At 38.5% G+C, this 12,582-nt stretch overlaps 2 protein-coding genes across 2 annotated transcripts in view; one reads left to right on the top strand and one right to left on the bottom strand.

Annotated features, from left to right (window-relative positions):
• The window catches only part of THAP2 (THAP domain containing 2), a 9,230-nt gene extending 3,291 nt beyond the window's left edge, over positions 1-5,939 (bottom strand). The window contains exon 1 of the mRNA XM_008684301.2: positions 5,461-5,939. Coding sequence (XP_008682523.1) covers positions 5,461-5,531 — 71 coding nt within the window. The 5' untranslated portion in view covers positions 5,532-5,939. The remainder of the gene's footprint in view (positions 1-5,460) is intronic.
• Positions 5,940-6,148: 209 nt separating this feature from the next.
• Positions 6,149-12,582, top strand: part of ZFC3H1 (zinc finger C3H1-type containing) — a 50,498-nt gene continuing 44,064 nt past the window's right edge. Inside the window, exons 1-2 of the mRNA XM_008684302.2 lie at positions 6,149-6,978; positions 11,838-12,254. Coding sequence (XP_008682524.2) covers positions 6,393-6,978; positions 11,838-12,254 — 1,003 coding nt within the window. The 5' untranslated portion in view covers positions 6,149-6,392. The remainder of the gene's footprint in view (positions 6,979-11,837; positions 12,255-12,582) is intronic.

Genomic DNA, 12,582 nt, shown 5'->3' with positions numbered 1-12,582 from the left:
AAATGCTGCTGACAAGCCCAGCAGGAATGTTATTCCTTTCATACTTATTTCAAATACAAAATATACTGATATGTACCAGTATATATCTGTTAAGGAAGAGAAAAATATAAGGGACTGACCCAAAATTCTAGTGGTAAGTATGCTGACTTGAAAACAGAACTAACTCATGTTTAAAAAGAACCATTAAGGGGCGCCTGGGTGGCACAGCGGTTAAGCGTCTGCCTTCGGCTCAGGGCGTGATCCTGGCGCTTTGGGATCGAGCCCCACATCAGGCTCTTCCGCTATGAGCCTGCTTCTTCCTCTCCCACTCCCCCTGCTTGTGTTCCCTCTCTCGCTGGCTGTCTCTATCTCTGTCGAATAAATAAATAAAAAAAATAAAAAACAAAAAGAACCATTAAAATCATGTTAAAAGATCATGTAGCTCAGAAACCCCCAAGTGAAGCTTTACTAGGTAACAACGCTTTGACTAGATCAGATATAGTAGGTTTGCCCAGATTACCAGCAGGGAGGGGCACAAACAAATAAAAAACCAGATTAACTGGTAAGCACCCTCCCATCTCCTATTCCTATCACACCACATAAACATACCATAATCTGAAAATATTAACATTTGTATGTCACTCTACAGTTTGTGTTTTCATATATGTAAGTTTTTTCTATCTCATTAGAAACCTCTGATAGAGGACTTACCTACTCTGCCTAGCCCTTACCTGTTAATAATAATGCATTCTCATTTCAAAGATCTCTGTTGTAATATTTAATGGTTTGAAAACGTTTCCTGTGGCCTAAACTAGAAGCCAAACTTTAGTTTACAAGCACATTTCTTGTTTGGGCCTCAATAAAGATGCAGAACAAGTAAGTATCATTGTATTATCATTGCTGTAAGAATTTTCAGTAATTTTCAGATATATGAAGACTGTCAGATATTGTCTTTCAACCTTTTAATATTTTTTAGCTCTTTGTAGAAAACTATTTTTTTCTTTGCAGAAACTTTTATTTTTAAAATTTATTTTTATTTTTTAATTTTTTAAATTAACATATAATGGACTATTTGTTTCAGGGTACGGGTCTGTGATTCATCAGTCTTATACAATACCCAGAGCTCACCACAACACATACCCTCCCCAATGTCCATCGAAAACTATTTTTTTTAAAACAGGCTCCATGCCCAACATGGGGCTTGAACTCAAGACCCCGAGATCAAGAATCGCATGCTCTACCAATCCAGGTGTCCCTAGCTCTTTTTAAAACTAGCTCCCTAATCATGAAACCAATACCTAACTGACCTTGAGCCAATTTTCCTTCCTTATTTTAAGATTCAATTTAGGAATCCCATATTCCTAAGGAAATTTTTCAAGGACTGGGCTAGATATTCCTATATCATATAGAATATCATTATATTCTAATTGTTTACTTTTCTATTTCTACCCCTAGATTCTAAGTTTCTCCTGGTTAGGAGATATGTTTTTCACTACTTTATCCTGTGAAGTAAGTGCTCAATGAACTTTCTCAGTGAATCAATGAATGAGCAAACTAATAGGATTAGTTTGGCAATATTGATGTTCAAGTTACCTGTGTTGAAATAGAATAAAAATAATCAACTATTTTACATGTGACTTTAGACAATGCTTTTATACAGCATTAACCTTAATTATGTTTTTCATGAGTTTGGATTTTTCTCAGCATGTTCAAAGGGTGGGAGATGCGGCCCATAAGCTGAATTTAAGTAATAATAAATCCTCTTGTAAATATTAAAAAATTAACATGGTGGTAAGTGATGGATATATTCTTGTCTACCAATAATATAACCAAGCTTTCAGAAGCATTAGATGTTTTGGAAAATCAGTGTTTTAAATAATGCTATTTTGCTCGAGTCTTTATTAATAGCTGAATGCCTTTTATATTCTAAGACTGTCCTAGGCGCTGAAGACATAGTGGTAAACAAAACTGACCTACCTTTATGGTATCTACTTTTTATGTGAGGATATATTGTAATTAGAAGGGTAGAGAATCAAATGGCTTGACGTAGTAAAAACAGTGGCTGAGAACATTGTCTCTGGAGTCAAATGAAGGTGCCAATCCGGGTTCCTTCAATGTAATACCTGAGTGATGTTAGGCAAATTGTTTAGCTTTTTTAGGCTTCAGTTTTGTCATTTATACAGTGGAGTAATAATGGTACCTAGTATGGTTCCAGGGATTAAACGAGATGATGTGAGTAAATAATTTCCCCACTGCACAGTACACAGTAAATACTAAATAAATACTATTTATTAATATAAAAGTAATTACAGGTACCATGAGTGTTATAAAAGGGTAAGTATAGGGTGACCAGGAACCATAAAACAGCAAGAGCTAATCTATCAGGAGGTTTTAGGAGAGTAGGAATTAGATAGAGAAGGTAGGGTGGGAGTAGTGAAGAGTGTTAAGTATCTTGGGGAGAGGAAGAGTGTTATGACACGAAATGATGCTGGAGGGCCTTCTAAATTAGAGTAATTTTGAACTTATTCAAAATGGCATTGGCAGGCCATTAAAAGGCCTAATTTAGAGAGCTGATTATTAACATAAAATGTTTTAACTAGCTGTTAAAGACAGCCATTATTAAAAATTATGTACATCTGCAATTAAATGAAGAACAAAGGTTATAAATACTGAAACCCATCATTTCTTAATTACTTTACTATTGTCTATATTCTTAAAATTATTTATGTCTGTTCTGTGTTGTATAAATGCTATAGAAAATAGAAAAGTGTGGTACTGCACATTTCTTCCCAACTCTATGATTAGTGATGTCATACTGGTAACTTGAAACCAGCACGGCAGAGTATTTATATCATGGAAATTGGGCAAACAGGACAAATCGGTGCTTTCCCCTTTTCCTGGAGATCCTGTTGTTAAACCTTTAGCAACACACTATTGATTATAGAAGAGAGGTTAGGAGTGCCTGAATGGAAGCAGTGAACCAGTTAAGAGGCTGTTGTAATAATCCAATCAAGAGCGAATAGGGAAGAAGTCAAGGGAGGATGACCTCCCAATTTTGGGATGGATGGTGTATTCATTTACTGAGAAAGGGAATACAGGAGGTGGTAAGAGAAAGTTCATAAATATAGTTTTAGTATGTTGAACCTGAGCAACTGAAGAGAGACAAGGGACATACTGAGACACCAAGGAGTCAACTGAAAGCACAGGAACAGCTGAAATCATTTTAAGAGTGGTAAGACCTAAGTTAGAGAAAGGAAGAGGCTGGCAGAGAAAACTGAAGATAGATGAGAGAAGATGAAAATCACAAAATTAGTGTCAATTCCAAAGTTGAGAGTATTTCAAGGAAGAAATAAAGACATGCCATGAAAAAGAAATATAAGAGTAATAACTCATCAGAGCAAGAGCAGTTTCCAGTTTCAGAAGATTATTGGGGGACTTAGACTGGAATGGGAGATAAAAAAAAAAAGGAGACAATGAGTTTAGGGAACATATGTTGTACACAGGAATAAAGAAGTCTAACAACTTCCTAGGAAAGAAATAGTCAAATTTTGTATTTATGAAATAGGAATGTAATTTATTATAATGTTAAGATCTAAATTTCCATGAAAAGGTTAATTTCATAGGAGGCAAACAGTCAAGTATGCATGTTACTGTATCACTGTGTATCTCTTAAACATTCAAGATTACTGGTGCCTTTGACTCCCTCATCTTCCACATCAAATTACCCAATACAGTAGTTTCTACTCAAACATTTCTTTAATCTGTTCACTTCTTTCCATCTGTCAGTATCACTCTAGGTTACTGGTGGACTCTTGTTTTACTACAGGTTCCTGTTTTTTCCCTACAAACTCTTACTCTTCTCATCTAGTGCTGGTTGTGCCAGCAATGAAGTACATTGTTTAGCTCAGCTGACACTGTAGAAGAATTTCCCTGTGAAAGAAATAGTAGGTAAATTAATATTGTGTAATAAGCTCATTTCTCATCAAATTCACTTTAACACCTTAATTCTCCACACTGCAGCCATGCAGTTCTTTTAAAAACCTTCATGTCTTCTCAAATACTCATTGGATAAAAGAGAAAATCTGCAAAGTAGCATACGGGACTAAATCCACGTCATCCTTTGGTATCATTTGAAATTTCACATCCTTTGAGAAATGTTCTTTGACTTTAAAAGGCTAAGTTAGGAATCCCTGAGTGTCTCTTCTGTGGTACTTAACCATGATTATTTGTGTCTTTCTTTCTCACTACCTACTCAATTCAAGGAGTAGAAGAATTTTCTGAGGGTGGGAGTTGGGGGACGCCTCGTGGCTCAGTCAGTTAAGCCCAGGACTCTTGATTTTGCCTGAGTTCATTATCTCAGGGCGGTGAGATCCAACACCGAGTGGCGCTCCCGACTTGGCGGGGAGTCTGCTCAGTCGTCTTCTCCCTCTGCCCCTCCCCCGCTCACGCGTGCTCTCGCTCTCAAATAAATACACCTTAAAAAAAAAAAAAAGAATTTTCTGGATTGCTAGCACAATATCAGGGAAATAAGAACCCTGTACACATCTGATGGATGAATGAATGAAGCACTACATTTCCATGAAATATCTGAAAAACAAACATCACAAGGATTTTTTTTAAAGAAGCTGTTTTTAATAAGGGATCATTTAATCATAATTAGGTAAGGAAAGGGTCAAGGATATAATTTTCCACATTCTAAGATCGTACTAAGTTGTGAGATATATAAAATCAGAACTATTTGCACATAACTTTTTTTCAATGCTTCTTTTCTTCAGGCACATGGCAGTCACTTGCACAGAAGGTAAACATTTACCGAGTACTTACTGTATTTCATGCAGTGTTCAAAATGTTTTCAAGAGTTCTGATTTGACAGAACTGAAGACTTTTTGATTGATCGCTCTTCCAGCAAACGGAGGAAAAACAAAACCTAAGTTCTTTTTATTACTTTATTCTAGTAAGAATAGAAAGCTTATCTTTTGCACTTTCATTAACATCTCTTAATTCCATGGTATCAATGATGACCTAATTCCTCCGCAGTAACTGTATGTGACTATTAGAAATCTAAATGCTTCCCATGTCAATTTAGCTCGTGAGACTTTCCTAATTTTGATGGAAGCACAGCAGGCTTTTAAGGTGATTGCTGACCTGAACAGGAAGGCTTCGCTTCCTTTTAAGGCATCATTCAGGTCAAGACTCAGTCCAACATAAAAAAAAAAAAAAAATTAAGATATTCTTTTACTTTTTCTTTAAGGAGTAACCACCATACAGAACTTGGGTTTCTTTTAGTGAGTTAACCTTCCCCAAAGAAGAAAAAAAATTGGACAGATTTGAGAAACGCACACAAAGGGCAGAAATGATGCTTCCCTACTAGCTAGGTAGTGAAGTCACTAGAATTAGTAGAATCCTCTTGTTCCTTCCACACAAGCGACACCCGATCTAGGAGCTCCCGTTTTCGTCACCCCCACTCCCTGCCCAGGTTACCTGTGGAAGCTGATGTTAATGTGCTTGTTGTAGGTAGTAGCACAGCCCGCCGCGGCGCAATTGGTCGGCATTTCCCTTTCCCCCTCATTCGGCGCTGTGTTAAGACTGTTCTGAGGCGCTGGCTGCTACGCTTCCTTCGGGCAAAAGCTAGGCAAGCGAATCAGGGGACAGGCCACCGAGAGGAGTCGTAGAAGCGGAGTGGAAAAAAGTGTGTGTGTATGGGGGGCTGGGGGTGGGGGTGTCAACCTTCCCCGTCTCTTTATTAATATGGCGGACTTGAGCCAGCAAAGCAGACAGTCCTGGAGCTCCGGTCGCCTACGTTTACCTTCACCAACATGGCGGACACAAACCGCTCCCTCCCGGCCCCCAAAAGGGAGTGGGACTACTGCGTCTCTTTGGAAGCGGTCCTCGGAGCAATTAAAAAGGTGTCTCTCCCCCTCCCCCCATCACTATGAAACTCTCTTGCGGCCAAGATTAAGAACGTGCCCGCCCACCCCGCCACGCACCCAGATATCCCAATCCGGAGTCCGGGTTGGGTGTGAGATAGAGGTTGGAAGGACAAACCCGCGAACAGAGGAAAGAAAGACTACAAGTCCCACTGAGAATCGCGTTGTCCTAATTATTATCGCGTGAACTGGGCGCCTTGTTTCCTGCGTGCCGCAGGAAGTGACGTCACGGGCAGAGCCACTTCCAGAGTCCCTTTCTCGCGAGGCGGAAGAGCCCCGATCGCGGAGGAGCAAGGGGGCGCTAGGGAAGGGAACTGGGTTGCGACGGTCCGGCGAGAAAGAGCTGGGGTGCGGGGAAGTTGGGGAGCAAAGCCCGCTAGGTGTCCAAGTAGGGTAAGGCCGCACCGACCGGGTCCGTTAGAAAAAAAGGGAACCGAGGAGGAAGGCAATTGTCGGGCGGATCCCCGGACGGAGGGCTAAGGTTGTATGGAAGGCACTGCTCCCGGGATGGCGACCGCAGATATCCCGGCCCCGGCCTCCAGTGGCCTCTCGCCCAAGGAAGAAGGGGAGCTAGAAGATGGGGAAATCAGCGACGACGATAACAACAGCCAGATACGAAGCCGGAGCAGCAGCAGCAGCAGCGGCGGCGGGCCGGCCCGGGGCGGTGGATCTGGCGGAGGCGGTGGCTCCTCCTCGTCGTCGTCCTCTTCTCAGCAGCAGTTGAGGAATTTCTCACGCTCGCGGCACGCGTCGGAGCGGGGCCACCTCAGGGGACACAGCAGCTACCGACCCAAAGAGCCGTTCCGGTCTCACCCGCCCTCCGTGCGGATGCCTTCGAGCTCACTGTCCGAAAGCAGCCCCCGGCCGTCCTTTTGGGAACGGAGCCACATCGCCTTGGACCGTTTCCGCTTTCGAGGCAGGCCTTACCGGGGTGGAAGTCGCTGGAGTCGGGGGCGAGGAGGGGGTGAGCGAGGAGGCAAGCCGGGGGGCAGACCTCCTCTGGGAGGAGGAGCAGGATCCGGATTCAGCAGCAGTCAGAGCTGGCGAGAGCCCTCTCCACCTCGGAAGAGTTGTATCCTTAACGTGGCGGTCCGCCCTGGGTGTGTCACTTAGTAAAGTTCCCTTTAGCGTCATTATTAGGTCTATGAGATGAGTAACTTTTCTGAACCATCAGAACCGCTTATTTGTCACTGTGTCAATATACTTAAAGTAGGTTGTTCTTTGGTAGTCCCCATGTGTCACACTATGTAGTCCTGTTTCTTAAGGTTGCTTTATTGGGTATATTGCTTTTTAACCTTAACGTATTATGGATTGGGGCCAAGTTAGTGAAATCAGATTTGTAATAGTACAACAGAAATCAGGTTTCATTAGCATTTACATTCTCTGGTACAAGAACTTTGTTTTTATATGAGGTTGACTTAGATTGTAAGAGGGAGAAAAAAGTCATAAACAATTTGGGGAATACTGTTGCTTACACAGTATTGAACTTTGGACATTGAAAATTGCGAAGTTCCATTCTGCATAATGCTATAGTTTTTATTAGTGATTCTGCTTTTACCTTTCCTGATTTATTTTTACACGTGCTGCCTTTTAAAGTGGGGGTGGAGGGAAAGACCCGTATCTTTACCACGTCTATTAATTTAGAGGTTTTAAATTCATACAACTTTCTGTAAAACTTTACCTCCTTCTCTATTTCTTATGTTCAGTTCTTGGACATTTTATAACTCAGTGCCGACAAATGTAGGTTAGAGAGAGAAAAATTAACAGTATTTTAATTTTAATATATTGAAAGCCATGGGGTGTATGGGAGAGTGGAGATTATGGGGAGGTTGAAAAGGAAAATAGCAAAATACCTGATTTTTGTTCCCTCTGATCCCATTATCTGTAACGTTCTTAAGTTTACTTAAGATTTATACTGGGTAGTCAGTCATCTGAAGCTTTGCTAGTTTATGATGGGTTTGTAGACCTAGGTCTTATGATAACTGCATAAAAATCATTTACTAAGTACAATTATTACTGGTTGTAATTTCTATGGTATAATGATTTTTTAACATATATGAAACTTAAATGTAATATTTGTTTGGAAGACACTCAACATTATTTTTATAGAATACTTAGGATCAAATGGTCTTTCCCAGATGTTGGCATATAAAGGGGCAAGAAATGTAAGTTTAGGTACAAAGTAGCAGCTTCTGGTGCCAGTGCCCTGAAAAAATTTAATTCTGCAACCAAAAATTGGGTTAGGAGCACCTAGGATTGTTTCAACAAAAATCATGTGGGGATTTGGCTTTTTAAAAGACAAGGATGTTCTTTAAAAAAAACCAAACAAACCTGTGCCCAAGAAATTTTTTTTAACGAAGGATTTGTTAGTTGTTGATTCTGAATCTAAAAACAGGCTGCTTCAGAACATGTGTATTTTTTTAAGAATATAAAAGAGGAAACAGAATTTGTGTTGGAGAGACAGATGTGAATAAGTACAGTTTAATGTAAAAAGTTCGTATTGAGGTATGTAAAGAGTACTGTGGGAGCAGAGTTTTTTCTTCATTTAATCCGTATTAGAGAAGGTGATGATGAGGGGACTTGTCCAGCTCCTGCCTTTGCCTTCTTTCTGTCCATTCATTCAATACCAATTTGGCCTTTGCCATATATACCTTTATTAATTGTTAAGCTTATATGTTTCTATTAATAAACAGGCATATGATGTGAAAAAGGTACAGAAATATAACCAGTCTGACTTCTGTAGTAACTTATCAGAAATGAGCTGTCTTGCTGTTTTTCGTTTTTTCACAGATGCTGCACTTAAAAGGATGCTTGTTTTGATCCTCTGCTCATTGTTTTCCTCATGAAGTATCATTAATCCATCCTAGAGGTGGTATTCTTTGTTAGAATTTGTGAAGGAAGACATAGTTTTCAGCTACTCTTATATAATGTGAGCACACAAAATTTGTAATACAAAATTTTAATTCAGATTCCTTTAAACCAAGACTGTATTCAGGCTTTTTCACATATCCACTGTGCATTTATAAAAATGATATTTTTATTTTATAAATAATTACATTAAGAAAAAATAAGGGTTATGGGGCACCTAGCTGGCTCAGTCCGTAGAGCATGTGACTCTTGATCTTGGGGCTGTGAATTCGAGCCTCATGTTGGGGGTAGAGTTTCCAAAAAAAAAAAAAAAGGAAGGAAGAAAAATAAGGGATATACTGTGGCTCATTGCCATAATCTAGAAGTGAGGTAGCATGAGTACAAGTGTGGGGTTTTTTTTTTTCTTTTTTGACTTACTTTTCTGTAGTGATTAAGGTATGCTAGGTGCAGCTTTAAAGAAAAAATGAATCCGATTCCAGTGTGGCACTTAGTTTCATTCTCATTCATTTAAAATTTTTCTTAGTGATAGACACTTTGTCAGTCCCTCTTAGCGTATATTTCCTTTGGTTAACTACTGTTTTAAACTTTCTAATCTGATGAGAGCTAACATAATTAGGCCAGTGTCTCTCATCAGTAGACAGTCATTTCATTTTCATCTGCAGTTGAAAAGCAGTTCTTTTTTTAAACCAGATTTCAGTTAGAAATTGCATCTTAACTAGTTTAAAATTAAATTGTTTAAGTGTTGGTTTCATCCTAGTTGTCCTATATTAGACAGAAGTAGGAGATTTCATTTAGCCTTGACATAGTTTAGTTACAGTTGTAACTTAATTGTTTTTCCTCATTTTACTGTCTTTTTTGTTACTGTATTGAATCTTTTCCCTCTACAGATCTCTCCAAGATCTTCAGTTTTATTTTTTCTAATCACTATGGTTGTGCCTTTGGATGGCTCCATTGAAAAGTGAGCTGTGGATGAGGATAATTATAGAATTTGTGTACAAAGAGTATATAATCGGGAGGGGGGGAGCAAGTAATGTCCTAGCTTTACATAGGAGGTTCATTTGAATTTTGGATTGGGGTCAGTTTGAAGAACAGAAAAACCTAAATACAAAGCTATGCATAAATTGTGATGAACAGGGGAAATGTGAGATTGGAAAGGAAGTACAGGTCAAATCATGAAGGCATTATATGCCATTGTAAGTATTTTGGACTCTATTCTTAATGAGATTTAAACAAGGGGACAGATCTGATCAGATTTGTCTTCTAGATAGATTAGTCCAGCAGCAGAATAGGGGATGGCTTGTGGAAGATAAAACCCTGAATATCTATCAAGAGGCCAAACTTCTCTCTTACCTTACGTAAATGTAAACATACGGGAGTGCATTAGAATGTTCAAAAGGAAAAGCGAAAGAGGCTAGATAGAGCTCACTGGAGAACACCATTATTGCAGGAGTTAGAAAGGAGTCATGAAATGACTAAAAGGAAAAAAGAAGGTAGGGAAATCAGGAGAGTGGAGTTAGAAAAGCCAAGAGAGAAGTGGTTTGCAGTGTCCAAAACTGCAGAGAAGTCAGGTGAAGAATACTTTGAAAATATGGTGGATAAACTCAGCCAGCAGAAGCCAGATTCTGTTTGGTTGAAGAGTAAGACAGGTTATGAGAAACTATTACTGTTTGAGGAAACTTGGCTCTGAAGAGCTTAGATTACAGAACCAAAGATTTACTAAAACAGTTTTGTTGCAGAACTGTTAAGATTTTCAATTGTAATGCTGGTTTAGTTTCTAAAATAACTGGTGGTTAAAAAAAAAATTGGTGATTCCCATTCTTGTATTGGTCATTAGGGAAATTTTAAAATATCTGGTGGTTAATTGTACTGGAAGTTGTTAAACAGAGGAACCATCTTAAGGGAACTGTGATGTTAAATCCTAGCCAGTTTAAATGATCCATAAATGACATATTATTAAGACCACATAAAGTACTTGTCTTTAAATCTTGTTAATCTCTAGGCTGGAGAAGTGAGGTGTAACAGTTTTTACCTGTGTTAATTATTTTGAGTAAAAATTATAGTTAGGAATTTTGTAGCCACTTCCAAGGAAAAAGTTATGTTCTATGTATCACTATGATAGAGAAGAAAAAAAATTTTGGGTAAAGTTATCCTTATCTTCAGAGACCGATTAGTTTATAAGATACATTTTGAATACCATGGAAGGGTTTTTTTTTTTTTAAAATAATGTAATTCCCTCATTGTCTTAGTTGTGCATATGTTGGATATTAATATACTTGAGCTTTAAGATTGTTATGTATTAGGTTTTTAAGAAACTAGTTTTAACTATTAGTTGTCAGTGTTCTTTTTTTATTTTTTATTTATTTTTTTTTATTTTTATTTTTTAAAGATTTTATTTATTTATTTAACACAGATAGAGACAGCCAGCGAGAGAGTGGGACACAAGCAGGGGGAGTGGGAGAGGAAGAAGCAGGCTCACAGCGGAGGAGCCTGATGTGGGGCTCGATCCCACAACGCTGGGATCACGCCCTGAGCCGAAGGCAGACGCTTAACCGCTGTGCCACCCAGGCACCCCAGTGTTCTTTTTTTAATCTCCTTTTTTTAAAAATTTGAAGCCTGAGAAGAAACTAATTGAAAAGAAGAAATGTTTCTTCCTGATTATCTGAAGTGTAAATTATCCGTATCTGTAACAAACCATTCTGTTTCTCCTCTCTTCCTTTAGGAAGGAATCTTTAACAGACAGCTTATTATGGGCTTTTCTGATACTGCAGAAGGCATGCTGTCATAACCTAAGGAGGTGGAATACCTGTAGGTACTGTGGGTAATAACTGACACCAGTGATTTTCTAAGTGGACTGTTTTATATGGTTACTTCTTAAATACGAAATATGGGCACATTATGAAATTGGGCATTAGCACATATGTTAGATGTAATTTAGTAATTAAAAATACTAACTCACCTTTTTTGAAAAACAAAAAGGGAGACAATTCATCTATAACGTTAATGTGTTTTTGTTAAATTTACTGGAAAAATTTTGGAAATTGGTTTCCTTAATATGCTGTTCAGCCAAAAGTTTTGGAAGATCTCCATCAAGAAAACAAAATTATTCATCAAAAAGTGAAAACTGTGGGGAAGAAACTTTTGAAGACTTACTTTTGAAGTATAAGCAAATACAGTTGGAACTAGAATGCATCAATAAAGATGAAAAACTAGCTTTGAGTAGCAAAGAAGAGAATGTGCAGGAAGATCCTAAAACATTGAACTTTGAGGACCAAACAAGCACTGATAATGTCAGTATTACTAAGGACCCAACTAAAGAAGTAGCTCCTGAGGAGAAAACACAGGTCAAAACTTTTCAGGCATTTGAATTAAAACCACTCAGGCAAAAATTGACTTTACCAGGGGATAAGAACCGGTTGAAAAAAGTTAAAGATGGAACAAAACAGCTTTCCCTGAAATCTGACACTACTGAACCTAGTCAAGGTAATGTAATTAAAAATTTCAATTAGTTCTAAGATTCTTCTCTCTCTGTAGGGTAACTAGTTATTTTGGTAGTGTGCTTCATTGAAATGATTTTAGTACTTTGTGAATTACTTTTGCAGTTTGCATATAGACAGTCATATTTTTCAGTAATGATAGGTTTAGTTTCATTCTGATCTTTCTATTCTGGCCTTCTAATACAATTTTTAACGTAAGTGTATCAGTGGACCTTTGTTTCCTAACTTACAGGAATGCTTTGGATATTTACTTTTAACACGATGTTGGGTTTTTTTGGAGGTATCCTTTATTGGGTAAAAAGCTTCACCCCCCC

This window comes from Ursus maritimus, unplaced genomic scaffold (assembly GCF_017311325.1).
Source record: "Ursus maritimus isolate PB19 unplaced genomic scaffold, ASM1731132v1 scaffold_21, whole genome shotgun sequence".
NCBI classification, from domain to species: domain Eukaryota; kingdom Metazoa; phylum Chordata; class Mammalia; order Carnivora; family Ursidae; genus Ursus; species Ursus maritimus.
This window is presented reverse-complemented; position numbering and strand designations above follow the sequence as displayed.